The 24,211-nt window shown below is 38.3% G+C and overlaps 1 protein-coding gene across 1 annotated transcript in view; it reads left to right on the forward strand.

Annotated features, from left to right (window-relative positions):
* plcl1 (phospholipase C like 1) overlaps positions 1-18,052 on the forward strand; it is a 59,422-nt gene extending 41,370 nt beyond the window's left edge. The window contains exons 3-8 of the mRNA XM_084122972.1: positions 1,066-2,760; positions 9,379-9,741; positions 12,289-12,492; positions 13,678-13,753; positions 15,387-15,496; positions 16,839-18,052. Of these exons, the coding sequence (XP_083979098.1) occupies positions 1,066-2,760; positions 9,379-9,741; positions 12,289-12,492; positions 13,678-13,753; positions 15,387-15,496; positions 16,839-17,006 (2,616 nt within the window). The 3' untranslated portion in view covers positions 17,007-18,052. The remainder of the gene's footprint in view (positions 1-1,065; positions 2,761-9,378; positions 9,742-12,288; positions 12,493-13,677; positions 13,754-15,386; positions 15,497-16,838) is intronic.
* Positions 18,053-24,211: the final 6,159 nt, after the last annotated feature.

Consider the following 24,211-nt stretch of genomic DNA (forward strand, 5'->3'; position numbering starts at 1 on the left):
AGTAGTAATAGAACATGTTTGCTGTCTTAATGATGGCAGTGGCTCACAGCTGTTCCGTGCTCTGGCGCGGTTAGCGCTACATGCGCACTACATGCATTCCACACCCAAGCCTAACTGAACCGTGCTCTGGCCCACCTCTTCCAAGCAGGCCAGGGACGGTTAAGCAAACCGCGCCCGGGCACGGTAAGGAGCGATCACACTAGTCAAATGAACCAGACTTTGGGGGTCAAATGCCTTCGGGCACGGTTCAGATCGCCTAGTGTGAGTACACCCTTAGTCAACCCTGCTGAGGCGCACAGCAATTGTTGGGTTTTGAATATGGCAGTAGATTCATATGTGTGTTTGTGTGTGAAATGGACAGCTGGGGACAGGAGGAAGACAGACCGAAGCCACAGGGCCAAGTCTTTGTGACAGCGGGTGTGAGGCATCTGCTTCATGTGTCTAGAGAGACAAGTAAAGGCAAAAAGGGCAAGCAAACAGGGCTGAACAGGAATGACTTGCTTTGCTTCTGGCCATGTCCTAATCTTAAAAAATGCTGGACACGATATAGGCCCTGTGAAGAGCTACTGTCCCTGAATTTGTTTGACTTGTGACAATTTGTCTCTCAAGATTCAAATCACTATATGCTGCGAGCTGCTTATTTGATGTGCTTCTTGTCTGTGCAATAGTGTGTAACTGTGATTGCTCATTAATTGGAAGAAATTAACCCCCAGCATTTCTTATTCAAGTAACAAAAACTGAAAAAGTGATGAGACAGGCTTGCAACATAAACAGATGATAATTACAGTAGACTGCAGAGCTCTCAAGGCCTTGGTCATCAGTGATCATCTCTCACTTGACAGCAGTCCTTGTGTTAATTTATTTATCATTCAGTATATACTTTCAAATTCAAAGCAAAGCATCCCCCCTTGAGCAGTAGCACAATGGTCATAGTTTATAAATTGATCCTTTCCTAATCACACTTTAAAACAACAGGATTTGGGTTACTAGCTCAAATTGTTATCCATAAATGATCTAAAACTTAAATACATTAATAACTCTCTTTCTTTATTTTCTTTTTATCAGGTGCGTTTGCGCTTTAAGGAAATTCAGAGGAGCAAAGAAAAGCTAACGTCTCATGTTACGCTGGAAGAGTTCCAGGAGGCCTACTGCGAGTTGTGTACACGACCTGATGTCTATTTCCTGCTAGTGCAACTCTCTAAAGACAGAGAGTGCCTTGACGCTCAGGACCTGCGTCTTTTCCTGGAGACGGAGCAAGGTCTGTCATTGGCCACCAGTGAGGGCTGCTTAGAGCTTATTCGCCGCTTTGAGCCCTCTGCAGCTGGACGTGAGCGAGGTTTACTGGGATTGGATGGCTTCACCCGCTACCTACAGTCAACTGAGTGCCAGTTGTTAGACCCTGAGCATCAGAATGTGTGCCACGATATGAAGATGCCCCTGTCTCATTATTTCATCAGTGCCTCCTACCGCTCCTACCTGCTAGATGACCAAGTACATGGCCGGGCTGATCTTGGGGGGCTCACTCGAGCCCTGCAGGCTGGCTGTCGGTGTCTGGAGCTGGGGGTTACAGATGGGCCAGAAGGGGAGCCACTATTGGGTGTAGACTATGGTACAGATGGAAAACATCATCACCACCACCATCACCACCATCACCACCATCATGGCTCTGTTACTCTGCGCAGTGCCCTAGAAGTAGTCAACAAATATGCTTTTCTCACCTCCCAGTATCCTCTGCTGCTGCATCTATGCCAGCGTTGCTCACCTTCCCAGCAATGTACTCTTGCGCAACACCTAAAAAAGGTTTTTGGATCCAAGCTCTATACCCCTGAATCTCTGCCTGTCAGTCTGGGAGGTCGCGCAACCACTTTGCCCTCTCCAGAGCAGCTAAAGGGAAAGGTGCTTCTTGTTGGAAAGAAGCTGCCCCCAGAAGAGGAAGGTTCTGAAGGAGAGGTATCTGAGGAGGATGAGGAGATTGGTGGCGGTGGTCCTCTGGCTGGCCGAAGAATGACTATCCCTGGGGAAGAGGAACTAGGGGTGGTCCTTGTTGTCCCCCCACCCCCACAGCCAAGGCGCCTCCGTTTGCGGCGTGAATTGTCCGATCTCGTTGCCGTTGCTCGTACTGGAAGTCGCAACTTTTATGCTCACCGGGCGAGTACTCAGCAGTCCCAGCAGCATTCTCCCCCTTCTACTCCTTCTACACCAGGTACACCGATGACACTAGACCCACCCTACTGGACCCTGTGCTCTCTCGGGGAAGGGGAGGCTGGACGGCTTGCTAGCGAGAGCCCAGAGGAGCTTGTGAGCTTTACCAAGCGCAATCTAACCCGTGTGCGGCCAAGTTCAGTAAGGCTAGACTCTAGTAACCCAAATCCACAAGGCTACTGGAAAGGAGGAGTGCAACTGGTTGCACTCAACCAACAGACGCCAGGTGCCATGCTAGACCTGACCCGTGGCCGTTTTATGCAGAACGGTGGGTGTGGGTATGTGCTTCGTCCAGCAGTCATGCGAGAGGAGGTTTCCTACTTCAGTGCCCAGTCACAAGGCTGCGTGCCTGGTGTACCACCGCAAACACTCAGGGTGAAGGTCATTAGTGCCCATAGTCTACCCAAACCACAAGGCTCTGGTGCCAAAGGAGAGGTCATCGACCCATATGTGGTGCTGGAACTGCATGGTGTGCCTTCAGACTGCACAGAGCAGAGAACTCGCACTGCTGCCCAGAACCAGGATGACCCACTGTTTGACGAAACATTCGAGTTCCAGGTGAGAGAGAAAGACTACCATCTCATGAATGTCAATGATTTTGACATTCATGAAAAAATCGTTCTTCCATGATTTTGGAAGACTTTATAAAACTAAAGCCTCCTTTTCACTATCTCTGAGATTCACATACGATTTTTGATTTTGCCCCCTAGTGGCAGTTACATTGAACTTTCAGATTGGTTGTGAAGCAGCTGTTTACCCTCTGCAGCCATGACCTTCAGAGATATATATAAATATATCCAGACAAAACAAATGACCGACAATGCATCTGAAAGAAAAACATAGTAGATTTTCTATGAGTAATCAATGTAAATAATTATTAAACAATTCTAAAATAATTATTACTGACATAATTATTTATAACTGCCCATTTTACAGAATCGTGTTTTTGAAAACAAAAATTTCACATACGAATATGATTGAGATGAAGGACTTAGGGTCTGTCGTTTGATGTTTGTCTGGGTTAGTGAAAAGATTGCATAAGAAAGAGATTGATAGTTGAGACATGGGATGTATTACATGATACCTTGCCCAGTGGGTTTTTTTACCCTGTGTTCTGTGGTGTGGTCACTGGCATGCAAAGGTGAGCTTCTCTGTGTGTCTTGAGGGCAGAAATTAGAATTATCTAGTCAATGAGGCAGCAACTGAGCCATGTCTCACTAATTACCTTCTGCATGCAAAATTGACACAGTTCCGACTGAGCTCAGCTATGCCATATCATATAACATACATATGTTCTCACTGACCTCCTTCAGCAGGTTGTAATGATGCATTTGATGCACAAGGTGATTTCAATGCATGGTATGTTTTACTGCCGTTAGGTAAAAATCTCACTGACATTTGTTTCTGTAACAAAAATGTTATTGTTACTGTTTTTGTGGGTGTTTTTTTTTTTTTTTTTTTAAATAATATAAATTAGATTTTCTCTCTATGTATTAAGACAGACATATCCTGATAGTATGTGGTGAGTTTAAATGTTAGCTCTCACTGGTTGCTACACTTGCTTTCATTTCTTAGCATGCATTAGCCTGAGCTGACAACTATAACAGATTAACATATATAACAGTCACATATATGAATAACATGAATGTATTGAGGACTGACCTGTCATCCACAACAAGAACGAGGTTAATGGATGCAGTCTGTACTCATAGTTGCACAAGGATGACGCAAGTGTGTGCAACTTAACACAACTCTTCTTAGATCCGTAATTAGGGAAGATCTCCATCAAAACTTAATAGCCTGCTAACACAAAAGCTCCTGCCCTGGATTGTAGTTCAAACCTATGGTCTATATAACTCATTGCACTGCTGTAGAAGTGGGGGCCAGTTTCTTCCAGCATAATTATTTTTCAATGTTGTGACCTTTCTTTTAGCAGGGCCTAATTACACTTGCATGCCAAATTTAGACAGCTTTAAAGATGCAGATCAAGGTAGCTTCCTGGCGCAGGCGAGGGTTTATTTTACCCATGAAATCCAGCGCAAAGAAGTGGACACAAACATTCAGGCTCAGAGCTCTGGGTGTGAAGCAAGACTGCTTGAGCCAAATCCGTAAATTTGACAGTTCATCTGAGGAGAGTTAGTGTGTTTGAGTGAATTATCTTGCAGTCATTTTTGAAGTATAAAAAAATGTTTTTGTCAAGAATACTAGTTTATATCAACAAGTACAGACACATTCAAGCACTCCATAAACATGCTGTTATCATGTAATTTTTCATTGATTTTTTTCATTGAACCAGAATCCATCAGTTGTGTTTACTTGTTATCCAAAAGTTTCTTAAAAAAGCAATGTGCACAGGCATGACAGCTCTGTTTGTCTCTTGTCCCTTTTTGGTCACATTAAAAATCCTTGTAGAAACTACGCACACACACACAACAAACCAGGGCTGCGTTTCCTAAAAGCATCATGAGCTAAGTTGATAGAAGAGAGACCATTGGTGGAAAAGGTTCAACGACCTACTTAGGCTTACGATGCTTTTAAGGAAACACAGCCCATAACTGTTCTCATTATAAGACAGAGTTAAATGTAAACATGTTCTGATATTGATTGTCACAAAAATATGATTTTTGAGCAAATCTCCATATACAGTGCTGGTCAGAATTATTTGCCCCCTTGGTAAATATGATCAAAGATGGCTGTAAAAAATAAATCTGCATTGTTTATCCTTATGATATTTTATTTATTTTTAAATGCAAAAATATAGCCTTTTATTTAAGTAAAAGAATTGAAAGTGGGGGGAAAATCACATTATGAAATAAATGTTTCTCCAAATCACATTGGGAACAATTATTTGCCCCCTTTTATTAAATACTTTTTGCAACCTCCAAGATAACAGCTCTGAGTCTTCTTCTATAATGCCTGATGAGTTTGGAGAACACCTGACAAGAGATCAGAGAGCATTCCTACATACAGAATCTCTCCAGATCCTTCAGATTCCCAGATACATGTTGGTGCTTCTTCTCTTCAGTTCAGCCCACTCATCTTCTATAGGATTCAGGTCAGGGACTGGGATGGCCATTGCAGATGCTTGGTTTTGTGCTCAGTGACCCATTTTTGTTTTGATTTTGATGTTTGTTTTTGGATCACTGTCCTGTTGGAAGATCCAAACATGGCCCATTATAAGATTTTTAGCAGAGGTTGTCAGGTTTAGATTTTTTTTATCTGTTGGTATTTGATCGAATCCATGATGCCATGTATCTGAACAAGATGTCCAGGACCTTCATTTTCCAGTATTTCATTTTACACATGGGGTACTTTTTTATCCCTGTATGAACCAAACCCATATTAAGTGTTTGCTGCCAAAAATCTGTTTAATCTGTCCATTGAACATTTGAAAAGTAACTGACACTACTGGACCTTCAAATGGTCTATGGTCAGATGAAACAAAACAAAAAAAGCTTTTTTGGCAGCAAACACTTAATATGGGTTTGGTGCACACAGGGATAAAAAAGTACCTCATGTGTAAAATGAAATACTCTGCTGGATATTTAATGCTGTGGGCCTAATTTTCTGCCAGAGGTCCTGGACATCTTGTTCAGATACATGGCATCATGGATTCGATCAAATACCAACAGATAACAAATCTAAACCTGACAACCTCTGCTAAAAATCTTATAATAGGCCATGTTTGGATCTTCCAACAGACCAAAAACAAAAAAATCAAAATCAAAACAAAAATGGGTCACTGAGCACAAAACCAAGCATCTGCAATGACCATCCCAGTCCCTGACCTGAACCCTATAGAAGATGAGTGGGCTGAACTAAAGAGAAGAAGCACCAACATGTATCTGGGAATCTGAAGGATCTGGAGAGATTCTGTATGGAGGAATGGTCTCTGATCTCTTGTCAGGTGTTCTCCAAACTCATCAGGCATTATAGGAGAAGACGCAGTGCTGTTATCTTGGAAAAAGGAGGTTGCAAAAAGTATTTAATAAAAGAGGGCAAATAATTGTTCCCAACGTGTTTTGGAGAAAAACATTCATTTCATAATGTGATTTTCCCCCCACTTTCAATTCTTTTACTTCAATGAAAGGTTAGATTTTTGCTCATTTTTTTAAATAAAATATCAAAGGGATTAACAATGCAGATTTAATTTTTACAGCCATCTTTGATCATATTTTCCAAGTGGGCAAATAATTCTGACCAGCACTGTACCTTGCCTTTCATGCCGAAGCTAGAGGACATTTGATGCTTTAAAATTAAGATATCCTTTAATACATTTAATAGATAAAGTTTTTGTTGTTATTATTATTGATTAGCTTTTTGTTAGATTGGACAGTAGAGACTTTGACAGGAAAGTTCAGGGAAAGAGAATATATATTTCTGTATTTATTGCATGTGTTTACTCTGGACAATGTTTGTGTTTGTCATGTTCAAACCTGTTAAATGCTCTGCACCACTGCTCTTAAAGAAACAATAGACTCATAGACTGCAAAAAAACCTAGAAGTTTAATTAAGCACTTTATTTCTATGAAAAGAATAATTATTATCTTTTTTGGCTAATAGAACGTAAAGCAACGAGAAACGTAAAGAACGTCTTATCTCTCACAAGATAACAGCAATAGTCTTACAGTATGTATCTCCAGCTACTTTACTTCCATGTTCAGTAAAAACCTTTTGAATTGTTTTTTACACAATAGAAATACTGTTCTGTAAGTAGACAGTGATAAAAAAAAAGTGTGGGTGAGACTTGCCCTTGGTGCTTATAAATTTAAATCCCTGCTATTGTGATTTAAACCAAAGACTGTGCCATATGGTTATTTGAAGAGGAGGTTTTGTGAGGGATCCAGTGAAATCACAAATATATCTCTCACGCACACACTTATTCTGTCCTGGGGGATTGTGCGTCTTGTTTGAATTTGTTTGTTTCTTGTTGCTTGGAGCTCGAGGACGTCATACAATTATAAGCCATGGGATGGTGTACACCTATCAGAGTCCCACTAACAAACACACACATGCACACACGCACAGGAGCAAGTGTGCATCCCCTGGTGGGATCTAATAGAATGCTTTTGCATCTCTTCCTGTGGCCTTTTCCACTAAACGCATAAGTCACTGAGAGCTCTATGCCCCTAAGGATACCAGTCTCACTGTCAAGTAAAGTCAAATTTATTTGTATTGAGCTTTTCTCAATACAAATCTTCTCAAAGCAGCTTTCATGATTTTCATAAGGTTTATAATATTTTATTATCATGCCTTATAGTCACATTTAATAGATCATAGCTGGGTGATAATATAGTTCACATTTTGTGACAATCCAAATCCAAGCAATTTAGATTTGCTATACATCACTTTTTGCGAGCATACTGTATGTATGCAGATAAAGTTGGACATACTTATATAACTTAATATAAAGAGCTGGCTGATAATGTCTCTTTTGGTATGTAATATGTGTAAACATGCTACCATTGTTTTAACATGGTATTATCATGTCTGAAAACATGGTAATATCATGGTAAAGTTCATGAAATTTGTGCGTCCATGAATACAAATGTATGTGATTTCTGAAGCGTGAAGTACGCTGAAAAAAAACAATAATTAAAATTTACTTAATTTTTCTTTGGCAAGTTTTTGCACGCATATTTTTAAAGTAAATTTCACATATGGAATTAAGTAAACTCTACTTAACTAAGTTAATTGAAATTAACAAAGAAAATAAGTAATTTTAACTTGACTAGTATAAGGTTGAGTAATATCTATTTAGTTGAAGTTTCCTTTGCAATACATTTCACTCAAACAATATAACATTGAATTAAACCATACTAAGTTAATAATACAATAGATATGTGAGACACCATATTTACATTTCAGACATCATATCTACATTTCAGAAACTACACTGCATGTGAACGCAGAGACCTCAATACTTGGTAGACAATACACAATGACGGTAACATTTGATGGATCGTTTTTGTTTGAATGTGTCATTTTGAGTAGAAAATGAGCTCCAAATGTCACAAAATGGCAAGATACTAATCCTAACAACAAAAGCAATGATAAAACAGTGTAAATACAGCTGGAAAACATTGAAAAATCAACCTCATTAATTATTCAAGGCCCAGTGCATGATGGGAACGCCAATATCAGAAAAGTTTAGTAATTTTACTTAATTTTATAACGTTGATATTTATGCTTTAATTTCTAAACACTTGAATTGAGTACTAATATAGAATTTACTTATTTTTTTTTTATTCTTGCCTGAACTAACTTTTTCATGTAGAAATTACATTGTTTTTTTCTGTAGTATTTACTTCACCACAAAATCATTTTTATCAGTGTAGGTTCATCAGTGTAGGTTTATCAGTGGATGTTGCACACCTGACTTGAACTATTTTCTCTTGTTTAGAGTTGTTCAGGAATCTGTGTGGGTGCCTTCTGCCAGCTGAGGCGTTTTATCTTTGTTGTCTGTGTTTTCCTGCCAGATTTCTCTTTTTTTTTTTTTTCTTTCCTTAGTATGAATATGCATATTCAGTGTGACATAACTCTTTTGTAAGTGTGTTCATTTACAAATGTCCTCACAAGGATTTTGGATATTGCCAACGTTGTCCCCGTAACATAGGGTATACATGAAACACACACACACACACACACACACACACACACACACACACCTTCCAGGTGCCATTTTTCACAAAGGAAGCAATGAAATGCAGACTTCCTGTTATTCTCAATGTGTCCTTTACATGCTAATACAAGTATGCTTATACAGTACAAACCAATAGTTACACATTCATTTTTGTACTTTGTTTCGACCTGTTAACAGTCCCTCAGTTATTTATGTTATGCAAGATGCATGGTTTTGTTTAATTGCGTCCTTGCTTATGTATGCGTGTTTGTCCTACATAGCCAGATGCCCAGGTGATGTTGTGTGTGCATGCTAAATATTTCCATATTTAAATAGATGAGACTGTGGGAAATGCGCTTTATGCAAATTATCTTTGAACTACCATATTCTGCGGTGTTGAAGTTGCACATTTGGCTCATATTTTAAAGGGACTGGTCATGTGTTAAGTGTCTCTTTACATATCCTAGATATTTCATCTGTAGAAATTTTAGTTCTAAAAAATGTTGCCCACCTGATGAGGCTGAATAATACACACACCGTTTTCTCTTTTTTAGGTGAACATGCCTGAACTAGCCCTGCTGCGTTTCGTAGTTTTGGATGATGATTATATAGGCGATGACTTCATTGGCCAGTACACCATCGCCTTTGAGTGTCTACAGCCTGGTTACCGCAATGTGCCCCTTCTAGGCCTCGCTGGAGACCCTTTGCTCCATGCCAGCTTGTTTGTACACGTCGCCATCACTAACCGCAGAGGTGGGGGAAAGGCCCAGAGACGAGGTCTGTCCGTCAGGAGAGGAGTGCGGCGTGGACGAGAGTATGTCACCCTGCGTAACACAGGCATCAAAGTGCTGGATGACACTTTCCGCCCAGCCGGCGGACCTCTGCGAGAAGCTACAGACCTGCGAGAGGATGCGCTGGTAAGGGAGGTGGTGCGTGTTCAGACAACAGTAATACTAGCAATTGAACTTCTTCAATACTTGGCAGCCACACCCTGCTGAAAAGACCAGGTTACATTTTCCATTCTAGTTCAGATTGGTTTATGTTGATTAGTGTGGTGTGGTGTTGGTTGGCCTGCATGGTTTTGCCATGTGATGCTGTGTGATCAAGGAAATCCTGCTGGTTAAAGGGATAGTTCACCAAAAAATAAAAATTCTGTCATAATTTTCTCTCTCATGTCTTTACAATCCTATAACACAAATTGATCCAAAAAGGTTGTAAAACAAATCCATCTGAATTGGGCCGTTTAATCCAAGTCTTGTGAAGACATAGCTTTAAATGATGACCAGATTTAAATTTAGGCTTTAATTTACATCTATGATGGATCATATTCAAATATTTTATTTATGAATATTTCAATATTCATTTCATATTCTTTCTATAATACTGTACGAAGGCAGCTTACATTTTTCTGTTTAAATGGATGTAGCTGTGATTGGACAAGGCCACATTAGGGTCAGGGTAGCACTGGCCCGCCCAGATTGACAGATGACTTACCCAGTCAAAACTTTCTGAATGTAATGGTTTGGAAATGGTGAGCAAAACAATTAAGTTGCCTTTTGTGAGTGCTATCAGTGCATCGTGCAGATAATTGCTCTTGTTTGAGTAAATATGTCTCATTCACTAATAACATGGCCATGTCACACACTGAAAACAGATATTATAGTGAGACATTAGGTGGATTATTGTAATAGTTTTCTTTTTATTAAACATTTGCTTGGCTCACAAGTAATAGGTTCCACATTCTAAATTCTCTCACCTGAAGATTTTGACCTCTTTACTTGTTGCAAACCTTTGATGCAGAGTCTCTGACTGATTCTGATGCTTTTGTTTGATAATCAGCCGGTACAGCTGACATGAATTTCCGGCCTAATTTAGATTTCAGTTCTGAACATGTAAAAACCAGACACCACCACACCTCCACACTGGAGTTTGGCCATCCATTGTGAAAGCAAAGCTCGGTTTACTTGCCATTTCTGGGGTTTGTCTTGAGTAAGTAATCAACACGCTCACTCACACATTTCTAGCATCTTGATCATCTTGATCTTCTAGCATCTTTTATCTGAGTTTTCAAGCAAGCCCTATAAATAAAACCAAGCAAAAAACAACAGTTTTGCTGGCCTAGACTCTGCAAAGTCATGGTATGATTGGTGATGGTAAGGGGAGGAAGGATGGAGGGTAGAGTATCAGTGGGGGGGTCAGGTGACAGGACTGGGATCAGATGCCACCACAGTGTGTTGTGTGTTGAGGGATAGGAGTTACTCCACGTTCATAATTACTGTGTTCACAAAAACCTGCTGATCCCAGAGATACACACACACAACCAGACAGTGACCCCAAAAACTATTTGAACTATTGCTTTAGTGTTATCTTTGCAATTACTGTTAACCATCTGGTCCCAAGGCCAGAGATTTATGAATCTGTTACCTCACACACCATGTATCTCTTGCCTTGCCATTTAAACATATCAGACTTTTTTGTTACATTTTTGTAATATTTAGCCCAAAATATGTACTTGTTATCTTTCATTAAGTTAAATGTCACTTTGTTTGATATTTCCTATCTAATGCAATGACATTCATAATTTTTTAGTCTCCAAATACTTTATGGGGCCACTGTACATAAACGCTGGCCCCTCTTTGTCCTTCCATGCCTGTATTTTTTCCATCTGCTATTATTGCTGAGCCACAACAATGTCCACTTTATTCACACTCTATGGACTCATACAAATAAACACCGTTATACAGCCTGATCACCTGCATTAATTCCCCTGAACACACATACATCTCCAAATAGCTTTGGTAATCACGGCTGTGGGTGTGTGATCCTGTCAGGTGGAAAATAGAAACAGGCTCTCTATCCGCCACACCGTAATGAAGGGAAATGTATGATAAAAGCTGAAATGCAATTAGACTCAAAGCTGAGGCCTTTGACAGTCATGCAGACACAGAAAACGGTTAAATTACACCGGTTTATCGGTCTGTATAAAGGAAAGCAGTTCATTATTTTGATTTCGCCTCATGAAAGTAGCTCTGCATAACATTCAATGTCTATAGCATTTTTTAAATAATATAAATGTCAGCAGTTTTCAATGACTCTTACCTTTCTTCTTTTCTCTCATATACTGTGTTTTGCGATCATATACTTTGAGTGTATGCGGCCCTTCAAAAGTTTGGGGTCTGTATGATTTTTTTAAAAGTAATTAATACTTATATTCAGCAAGGACATTATATTATTGATCAAATTATTATTTTTTTATCAAATAAATACACCCTTGGTGACCATAAGAGACTTTCAAAAATGTAAAAAAAAAAAAAATCTTTCCAACCCCAAACCAAGTTTCATTTCAGATTTATTTCCTGTTTATTAACATGCCAATTCTTTTTGTCTTTTTACTTGTCTTTATCTCTGTCACTTGGGCTTACTGAAATATGTGTGGTAACCAAGTGCGTTTTCTCTTTCTTTAGAGCGTTACAGTGGCTTTTAAAGAGCAGTGTGGGCTCCCCCCGATGGCCACACCGAAGCAGTGCATCCAGAGCTTGGCCACGCGGTTGCAGACTCCAGACGGCCCCCCAGGAGCCACACTCACTCTGAAGGAAGGTTACCCATGCCTGGAACCTGTGGGCAACTTGACTGACGCCACCCGTAAACTGTTAAATGGTTATGACACGGTGAGAGACACATTTATGTAGGCCGTTTTAATGTCACGCGTCATTGCCATGTATTTTTTTTGCGGGCTGTAATGGTGGTTCCATTTAATAGATTATAATAGGCCAACTTTATGCTTATGCTAAATTCCTCAGTTATTACTAATGTGCTGATAAAACTTAGGATGGAGAGACCTCTCTTTTTTCGCTGACAAAGCAATATTTAAAACATGGAATTTACTGCTGTAAATATGAAAGATATCATATTGGTGTCTAATAATAATATCATAATATATCAGCTATCCTCCTCTCTGCATTACCTGCCATTACAATGGCATTTGTCTTTTTAGCCATCCCACATATAAATGTGTTGGAGTAAGAACAGGCACATCGGATGAGTAAGACATTTGAGGCTTTAGTCACCATCCTCCTCCTCTCCTTTCGTAGGTTCACTGTTTCTCTGTCTCTCCCTGTGGGTTGACTCTGGGTCCTCTTGTGTGTTTGAGACCGGGAGAGTCAGACAGCACTGACTGGCAGGACTGCATTTTATAAATATCTTAACTGTGGGAGAGGGCAGCAAGGGTCTTCTCAGAAGAGTTTTATAGCTTAAAGATTACTTTTTCATAGTTCATGATGGAGTTCTCAGATGTGTGTTATGATTGAGCATCAGCTTTGTGTAAAGAATTATACAATAGTTAGCATACAGAGCTATAAAATGAACGTATAATTTTAAAGCACAGATAAATCTGGGAAGAATTTTTGGAGAAAATTTGTCCTTTGGGCCCACATGCTGTTAGCCACATTCATAAACTCTGTGTGTGTGTTCTATCGTTTAGTAATTTGGGGTCGATACATTTTTGAAATGTTTTTGAAGAAGTCTCTTATGCCCACCAAGGCTGCATGCATTTGATCGGAAATACAATAAAAACAGTGTGTCTAATGTGCTACTTTTGTCCATTAAGAAAGATTTCTGATTATTATCAAGTTTTTTTTTCTTCTTTTCAGTATTCTTTGATAAATAGAAAGTTCAAAAGAAACACATTTATTGAAATGGAAATTATTTGTAACAATGTAAATGTCTTTACTGTCACTTTTGATCGATTTAGTGCATCCTTGCAGAATTAAAGTACTGATAGTATTTAATTTATTTATTACTTTAAAAAAAATCTTACTGAACATATAACTTAGTTCCTCTTTGCATCCCCTTAGATGGTCTCTGCTAACAAACAGCTGATTGAAAATGCAGATGGAGTGCAGGAGAGAATTGCACAAGTGCAAAAGGAAGGTGAGTAGAGGTGTGGGGGGAGAAGATGAGAGGAAGATGAATCATTTTTGTCTTTTCTTTCCACAGAATGATGTGTCAGTTAGGCCCCAGAGGGTGTGTGAAAATCTTGAGAAACAATTCACAGATTTCTCAAATTTGCATTCAAAGTAGATCCTGTTATCTACAACACTCACAGTCCCCTGCCATTGGCTTTTATCCTCAAAATACCATTCACAAAGTGTTTTTTTTAAAAGGTTTATTTCACAAAATCCACACAGTGCCCAGTGTTGATGAGTTACTAATTAGTGATGCTATTAACTACATTTTCTTAGTGTAAGAGCAGGGCCATTGCTTGGGTTATAGCAGTCTACTTGCTGGTGGCCCCAAGTATTGTCACACCAACTTTCACACCACAAGTGAAGGCTCTGTGCAACACTACTTTTTTTAAAATAGCGTAGCTTTTCTAGCCACAAGCTTTTTTCCAAAGCAGGTTTGTTTTTGTAGCATGACAAACCACAACACCGTTATGTGAAATTGTATTGGGCATGCAGCTTTATAACCAAGTTAGTCGACGCAGTATTTAAAGAATGTAACTTTATAAAGTCTGATTCGTTTGAGTGACTCTTTTTATTCTGCCGGTATCATGTAAATAAACGAATCACAATTTACTTAAATGTTGCTTTTGATCACTATGGTTGCAACCCAGTTTTATAAACTGGGATACATTATACTTTTTAAAATGTTTAATTCAGTTGAATTCATCTAAATTAAGTGCTATTCAAGTGTAATCTAATCTGTTATCCTAATTGACATTCATTAATTTAAAAACCCTTAATGTTTTGTGGCTAAAAAATGACAACTCTTAGTAAATTATAATTATATTAAAATATAATAATAATAAACTTTTTATTAGAAAATATAAAGATTGGCTCATCTAAATGAGCATGTGTTTAGTTACTGTTTTTTTTTTGGACTGTAGCTACAGACACTGCTTTTTCAAAATAGTATCTTGATTATAGTTGAACTACTTAAAATTCTGATAGTTTGACAAATTAGACTACAGTTTCAGATTAGCCGATTAGATTAAATTATATGAACACTTACTATTGTTTCTATTTAAGAAGCGTTGGCATTAGTGGCTAATACCAGGTTACCATGTATTTATTGCAGTATCTTATGGTATTTTGGAAGAAACTATGGTTACTGTGATCATTTAAGTGGGACCACTGAAGACTTTAGTTTAAATGGTTTCTGCAAGGACAAGAATATCCTCTCTCTGTTCCTAGCCTCATTATCTCTCACACACATATTATTTACCCCCAATTACACACACCTGAGGCACTTAGGTCAAAATACTGTGTTTTCATGTCCTTATGAGGGTATATTGATGAAATGAGAGAGAGAGCGAGTACAGAAAACACAGCAGATTAAGAGTGAAAGGGCAACTGACATGCCAAAATTCATCCAGGGAAACACTATATTGCCTAACCAGAGGATGAATGAATGCATACTACATAGCATCCATTATTTGGCAGCCCGGTTCCTGCAGAAGCATGTTCACACCATAAATGGCATTTTGAAAATCTCAAACCAGAACAAAAAAGGTAAAATGATACATATGTTGCATACGTGTTTGTTTTCTATGTCCTCTCAGGAATGGTGCTTCATGAAGACCTGCCCAGGTTAGGAGAAAAGGAAAATCTGAAAGGCCGTAAACAGAGTAAAGCTGTGGAAAGTTTCACTTGGAACATCACTGTGCTGAAGGTAAATACCGTGAGCTTTTCCTTCTCTCCCTCAAATAGCCTTGAATTTTTGGATGATGTTTTCGCTCTGCTTTTAGATGAAAGGGAGAAGGGCTTTTGTTGTTTTGAAATTCTATCTCCCAAATGTAAGTTGTTTGACCTTATAAAATACAGTGTGTGCGGCGGACTTTCAAAATGAGAAGGCAAAAATCCTCTCTCGGGGTTTGGGGGACTTTTAGTTAAATGTAAATTCATGTTCCAATTCCATTTGATGTTTATGACTTAAAAGATTATGCAACAAAATTTGCCTCACACTTGGGATTATAAACAATACCAGAATGGTTATTTTGTATGTGTATGTGAACATACTATTTATTAAATCTCTTCAAAGTCTTGTTGTTTAGCTATTATTAATTATTGCTGTCTTATTAGAGCTTTAGTCAATACATTTTCCATGTCCTTTAAAGGGGACATACTTTTAGTTTAGTTTTTTCTTGAGGTCTTGTTCTAAAAATTTTTAGTTTTCATGATCATTCCCCAATTTCCTGATTTTTGCTGCTGTGACTGAAGGCTTGTATGTGAGATAAACAACATCAGCATTCAGGGCTTGCACAAAAAGTGCTGGTTTGCTTTTGGGTTTAAAGTCATGATGAAATGGAGGTAGCGACAGATCTTTTCTTCCATTTTGTGACGTACATACGAGTCTAAGAGATTATCGTAAATTAAAAATCTGAGGCGGGATTGGTTCTCTTCAGATCGATTGATTTAAAACTTATGAGGTCTAAAATAAAATTAAACATTTACATGGATAAATAATTCACAATAAGATCTGTAACATGCATATTAGAAATAGATAGGATATATTGATTTCCATTTCATGCCAATGCCAACTTTAATATACATTTTTTAACTTCTTCATACTTCAGTGATGCTGCTTCTCTTGTCTCCTCATGAAAAAAAGAGCCTAGTTATTAATGTTGTTAACATGATTAAGGTGATGTGGATAATTTTTTTCGTTTGCAAGTGTTTTGCTTAATACAACAGTTCATTAAACGAGAAGTTTAAATTAAGTAACTCGCATTTTAGACAAAATATTGTCAATCAGTGACTTATTGCTTTGCCAATCAAAAACATTGCCAAGTGAAGCCAATATCAACAACCAAAAGTCGCGCACCTCTGAGCTAAACAACGTTTTGTCATTCCTGAATGAATCAGTGTTGTTGAACAAATCAGTTTAGTGAATGATTCAGTAACTTGTTTCCTGAAATAATTAGAATGTCTGGAGCAACAAATCACATTCATGCACCAGAACCAACTATTGAATAACTTTATAACCTGGTTCATAATCCGTCTCTCTTTTTTAGGGTCAGTGCGACCTCCTGCGCAGTGCTAAGATGGATGCTTTGGATACGTTGAGGCAGCTGGCGTTGGCCTGTGAGGCATCCGGCCTGATCTTGACCTCTGACGGTCAGTACACCCCTCACGGCCTGTCCTCCAGACGTGGCAGTAGCCATGGCAACGGTCGCATCTGAGCCTGAGACACGCAGAGGGATTGAGAGAGCATTTATTCGTAGGTGAATGAATGGTTGAATGTTAGAATGGGAAGATGCAAGTAGAGACGTTTGTCCTTTATTGCAATGGGTGCTTGTTTTTAGCACAGCATTGACCAGAAGTTATTTGAGGACAAAATAAGGAATGTTCTTATCAAGACCTACTGAATGAAGGACGTAAGAGGAATTAAAGCGAATTCCTCAGCGATATAAAATGTCAAAAACGTAGATTTCGCTGGAATGAATATCGTTCCTGCAATATTTAAGAGGACTTTAGTGTTGAACTTGTAGTTCACAGGCTAAAGGAGATAAACATTCTTTCGAGCATTTTAGAAAAATGTATAAACCTAAAACTTAGTGGTTCCTCTAGTTCATGACTAAACCACCAAAGTGTGAGGTTTGTTTACTCAGGTTAGCACAAACACATCTCAGAAGCAATTTTTGGAGGGTCTACCGAGGGTTGGTCTGCATCACCTCCAGGGCTTTATCTCCCTCTGTGCTGTCACTCAAATTGATTGACAGGTGACGTCCACCAGCAGGACTGCACCGTTTCTGCCCCTAAGAATAAGCCCGATCCAGCCCAGCATGGATGGGATGTATCTGGTGCCTCTCCGTTGGAGGGAACCATATCCTCATCTTCCATCTTCACCAGTGACACGGATCGTTTTCAACTTATTAACAATGCAGAATGAACTCAAGAAGGCTTTGTTAAAATACTGCTCATTGCTCCCTAACAGTGTTAACTGAGCCGGTTGCTCAATGGGACGACCTGTACCGATTACATCGCATTTCCCTGTAATCCGTGCACAGCTCAGCACCTGGGATTGGAACAATGTTTGTAACAAATCAGTAAATAACTGTACATTTTGTGTCAAAAGTGACTTTATTCACAACGTACATTCCTTGGCTTGAATGAATGAAGAAGAATGAAGACAAGCCGAGTCTACTGGCAGGTTTTTTCTTTTCTTTTTTCATAACGAAGTTAAAAATGCTACTAAAGATGGAGGATTACTTCTGGATGTTTGATTAAAAAAAAAATATATATATATATATATATATATATATATATATATATTATAAACGGCTTTAAGCACTGAGAGGACTAAAATAGATTGAAAAAATCTAAAGTATAAACTGTTTTAAAACTTTCATTGTGTAACATTTGACAGTGTTGTGTGATAGACAAGGAACACGTTGGCAGGATTTTGTCCACTGCCATCAGACACTTACAATAGACTAGGTTTTAAAATGTTATTTCCGTATATTAACAGAATAACAGAAATTAGATATGTGAGGTATATAAAAAAAAAAACTATATATATTATTTTTCTTATGGTAGACATGTAGAAGTGTCCGTACATTGTGTGCGTATGTGAATGTATGTGTGCAAGGGTGCTAATGTAAATGTGTATGAGACGTTTCAGTGGCACATGTTCTGAATGTGACCAATCTGGTGCCCGATCGATTCGGGCGGTGGTTTTTAAACGAAAACCCAATTGTTGGTTGATGTCAAACATTTTATTTTAGAAGACCAAATGAGCAACAGTGAATGTGTGTGGGAATCGATAAAGAATTTAACAAGAAAAGGCATGATATTTCCACACAAGCAGACTTCCTGTTGTCCTGTTTTGTGTTTCCACAACTCTCCTTTTAAACTACTTTGTACTCTTCTCTACTACTTTTATGTATTTAATTTTCTCTCCCTTTATCCATGCCCTTGTTCTCTTCCTGTTCTCTCTTTCTGACTGAGGGGTGAGCGTTCCACGCTCGTCCTGTGACTGTTTGTTCGTGTACATGTCTGAACTGAATGTGTACTGACTCCTAAAGTGTTCCTTAAAAAACGAATTGTTTGCTAAAGAGTGAACAAAAACATTTTGTGAATTATATCAGAGAATTGTAGATAGTAATATCTTTAAGCTTCAAACATAGTTGTCCCCTTTATAATGTCAATGCGTGCACGTGCTTTTGTAACACGTGACCCTTGTTCCTCCGGCCTTTGGACCTGCACCCTGAGGATATGCGTACCTGCAAAAGGGCCAAAATCTGAATAATGAATACCCATTTACAGTATTAGCTTTCCGTTCCAGTTTAGATGGCGCTCGAGACCAATCAGACATGTGAAGTGAGTTGTCTCACTTTAGACGGGTATAATTACTCTTATGAGCAATCCGATACAAATACAATGTGTCACTGTCCGTAAGAGTCCATGACAAGCAAAACGAACCCCATTGAGGTGCACTTTAAACTAAACAGAGCAATCCATTTGGACCGGTCTATGATTCCTGCAGTATTAGGTAGTGGTTAACATCTCAGACTGTGCAATATTACTCTGCTGTTTGACGTTAAACATAATGACTAGTCTAATGAGGAGCATTAATCCAGCTGTCTTAATTTCCTGTTTCGGCTTTTTTCCGTGTGTGGTTACCATGCGTTTGTTGTGTCTGCATTTCCTCTGACTCTTAACAATGAAATAAATTGTTTAAAATATTGTTTTGTCACATTCTTGTTAGCAGTTATTGTCCTTGTATAAATGGAGAGTATTTATTAAAGGTGACAAGCGTGCATTAAACAAAGTAAACTTCAAAGCAACGTTGCTTTTATTTTGAAATGATGGTTTGTATTTTATAACATTAACAAGCTGATGTAACACAGATGTGCCCCAGACTAAATAAAGCTATCTTTTACTGACTGCTGTCTTTTACTGTTTTGTCTTATCAGTACTCCTGGAGCTCTTTAGTCATTTAATGACTTGTGTTTGGGATGCCCATCCGGACCACTTAACATTATTTAGTAGGGAAACGGTAGCTACATCTATCAATAATGAGCATGGAAAAATCTCAGGATTAGCCAGCAGGTGGAGTTGTTTCCAGTCTTTAAAATCAGAGGATTCTTGTAGGCATTGCTATTACAGGAGTTATATCCTGCCGAAAACCTGCCGAATTGTGATTATTTATTAAAACTATTTCAGATGTGTACCAGAGGCTTATTTTGACCCAATTGCAGTATAGCATCTATACAGGGATTTGAAGTACTTCAGAAACTGTACTCTATTCAAGCTACTTGTGAATTTCAATAGTTGCACACAATTGCATTTCCCAAGCAAACAATCTTTATTTTAATTAATCTTCCAAGAACAAATTATATATATCTCAGGTAAATATTTCATTCTTTGTTCATCTTGCTGAAAAAAACAAATATGCCAATTAAGTTACGCTGCCACAAATTTTGACATTTATATTTCCGAAATCTATTTCAGAGTTAAGTGTAATTGACCTCCGTTATTATTAAATGTATCATCAGTCACCACAACACTGTATTTGATATAAAGCCTTGTGCTTTTTTAGGCTAATTGGTATCCATAACGGAAATGGACTACTTATTTGAGTATTGTGAATATGGTTAACGTTCAGTCTATAAGAAACAAATGTAAAACAATTACAATATATATGGTTCCTGTGCATCAAACCTCCTATTTTTGGATGTCATCACTCAAAAGGTACCTAATAATTAAAGGTTACATTTTCTTTTATATAATTAAGTAGAAATGCATTTTTTTACTTGTTTAATTTGATACTTGGACTTTTAATTAAGTAAATTTTAACTACTTAATTTTAGCTACTTAATTTTTACCTATGCAATTATGATGAATGAACTAAGATTAAAGTAAAGTATGACGAGCTGATAGTCTAGTTTTGCCTGAATGCAATCACTATTATTTTTTTTTTTAATTATAGTTATTAATGTAAATGTAAATCTGATTTCCTATCTCATATAGGCTGGCTGCTATCAACTGGGAAGCACATTTTGTCTTCTGCTGTATCTTGTTGTTAGCAGAATTACCTCTTGGTGGAGACAGTGACACAGAATAATGGTGCGAAATGAAAATCCACATCACTCTCTGGTAGGCTCCTCATTTAAAAAGGCTGAAAGCAAATTTTAGTTATTTTGGGGAAATATATAATTTAAAAAATATATATATATTTTTATAGTTTATGCGTTCAGTGCCATTTTTCATTTATTTGTTTGTTTTTGTCATGATTAAAAATTCACTTTTATATTTAAGCTGTCATAACATGGTTCGATTTCGACCCGCACAGTGAGAATAAAGCCCGGCTGCGGAGTTTCTGCCGTTACACATGGCACTAGGTTTTATAGACACACGTCCCACAGTAGCAGATGTAAGAAGATGTGACATTGTGCTAAGTGGACAGCCAGGTGAAATGACAAGCTGACAGCCTCTAATGCAGCAAACATCTGTCTGTTTTTGGTTTGTGTCAAGAGCATGCGCAGATCTCCCCTCCGTTTCCCGCCTGAGGCCATGAGAGTCAAGAGTGCTGCTACGAAGACCTTCCTCACTCCTAAAACACTTTTAAGACACTCCGAGGTTCTATAATGCCCAAAGTGGGGTCAAAAGTGACTTTTTATTTTTGAAAACAGCATTTTAGACCAAGCCTGTTCCTGAAGGCACACCAACAGTACACATTTTCAAACTGTTCCTAATCAAACACCTGATTCAACTCATAAGCTCATTATAGGCCTGAAACTGATGGGTCAGATAAGAAAGACATCTAAAATGTTTACTGTTGGTGTGCCTCCAGGAAAAGGTTTGGGAAACACTGATTTTAGATGTTTACCATGAACCTTAGATCTACAGAGAAGTTTATTTGTGCTTTATAATGTTGCAAACAATTTTTGAGAGGTGTAGTTTATATTGATGTAGCCTACAGTAGCACAGTTCATTTAAACGTCGAAAAGTTTAAGTAACGCTGAATATCTTTGGCGTGACTTTTACTTAACAGCAGTGAGAGCAATCAAATCCTTGACACAGCTAGCGTTAAAACGGCTAACCATTAGCAGCTGGAGCTCTTCTTGTTTTTGTCAAGATTCTCACAGCAAGTCACATCGCCGGGACGATTTTTTTGGCAAAGGCGCTCACCAACGATGACGCTGTGCTTCCCAACGCTAATAGGGCCCTGTTAATTTTAGCCTGGCGTGCGCCTCAGAGGAGAGCCACTTTGAGTTTAATTACAGTCTTCCTGAGGCAGCAATTTCACTATGATTTTGGCGGAGAAGAGGGAAAAAAGCGCAAGAAATGATCACCTCTTAAAAGTGTCTAAATTGCATCTTATTTTTCCCTCTTTTTAACCACAACAAAAGGGACGGGCACAATAGCGCGGCATGTTTCCTCCCAATCTAGCGCGCTGTGACCAATTACCAACACCATTATCTGTGCTGTATTAAAGATGGCACAGGAGGACTGATGAAGCGTGATTGAAAAGTTTGTCATATAAAGTTTCTTTCCAGCATTTTGCGTTTCCTCTCTGAGGAACAGCACATTATTAACTGCCTATAGCTTTCCACCATATACACTAGATCAGGTTCCTTTCAAAACTATCCTCTCAGTATGCTTTAAGTATAATTGTGTTGAATTCAGAAATGCACTCCTGTTCTCACTTCATGACGTTTCAGGATTGGAATATCTGAAATTTACTAAGCATCTTACAACAATGAGTAATATCTAAACCCATTGTGATCTGGTTTTGAATGATCATTTTGAATGATCTGTCATGTGACAGGCAGGTTTGCTCAGAATCTCAAAATCTTAACAGAAAGACAATGAAAAATGTGAAGAATTGTCATCTAACATTTTATATATTTCCTTATATTCTATTTGAGTTCAGACACTGTAGAGACATTCGATAATTTGCTTCTGATTGAATTGATAGAGATCAAATACACTGTGTGAAAGAAGAAAAAGGTCTTCAGATAAAAATGCCTCTTAAAATCATTTAGGTTCAGGGGAAGATGTTAATTTTTTTTTTTTACACTGATGCGAAGTCGTTAAATATTGATAATCTTCACCTCATGACCGGATTGAATCAGTGAGTTGAACTCGAGGACCGGATCAGTCTGATTCATGAACAAATCATTTAGACCAATTTTGTAAAGCAAGTCAATTGATTCATTAAAAAGATCTGTCTCATAAGAATGATTCATTCACAAATCTGACATTGGGGCTAAAGGCAGATGTCAAGATTTCCAACAAGCAATGGCTTAACTTTTGATTTGTTTCACACAAAGTTATTGTACGGTATGTCTTCAGAAAACTTGCAATAAATAGCATATTTCATATGGATACTTTTAGCTTTAAAAGCTTCAGTCAATGTTGATTGTAATTGCAAGGGAAACGGTCTTTAGAATGTATTTTCTTCAGCATGATTTTGACAGAATTTTCATTTTTGGACTAACTGTCTCTTTCACGGAGATTTATTGTTTATTTTTCAGTTTAATTGTGCTGACTTAGCACTGTTAAAATCGCTATTTCAAAAATACAATATTTATATATATGAATATACAGTATAGTAACATATAGATAATTCAGTCCTAGTCCATTCCTGTAAGAAATCCAGACACGTTCTGTATTACTTTATGGTGAAGTTGAGAGCTGACTGATGGGTCAAACTCTGACCTTCATAAAACAGCAGTCAGATTTAAAGAGCTTCATTTCCTCCCTCAGCTTTTAAAGAGAGACAATGCCTGATGATCGGAAATCATTGCCTATTGTTTAAGCGTACGGCAGAGTTGAGTTGTTTGGTATGTGTAATTGTCTCTCAGTATCATATGTGTGAGAGTGGACTGAGCACCACCTCCTACTGATGAGAGGATACCTGTGCAATCAGACGACACACTGAGAGCCATTGTATCATAATCACTCTCATTCACACACTTTAGCTTTCATCCTCATGATTCATTATCCTCCTGTCAAAGTCATTTACCTTTTCTTCTTTTCTGGCCCTTCACTTATGTTACCTCTCATGGGTCTCAGTTACTCTGTTGTTGTTTCTGACTGTTTCTCCCTGTCTCTTCTCTTTCTCTTCTCTTCCCACTCTCTTCCCTTCCCTTCTCTTCCCTTCCCTTCTCTTCCCACTCTCTTCCCTTCCCATTCCCTTCCCTTCCCTTCTCTTCCCACTCTATTCCCTTCCATGCCTTTCCCACACTCTTCCCTTCCCTTCCTACTCTCTTCCCTTTTTGTCTTGTTTCGTCTCTTATCTCTTCTTTTGTTTCATTTTTTCTCTTTTTGTCTCTTCTCATTTTGACTCTTCTCTTCTTTCGTCTCATCTCTTTACTACTTGTTTGGTCTCGTCTCTTCTCGTCTAGTCTAGTCTCTTATCTCCTGTTTATTCACT

This window comes from Abramis brama, assembly GCF_963993115.1.
Source record: "Abramis brama genome assembly, chromosome: 8".
Taxonomy (NCBI): domain Eukaryota; kingdom Metazoa; phylum Chordata; class Actinopteri; order Cypriniformes; family Leuciscidae; genus Abramis; species Abramis brama.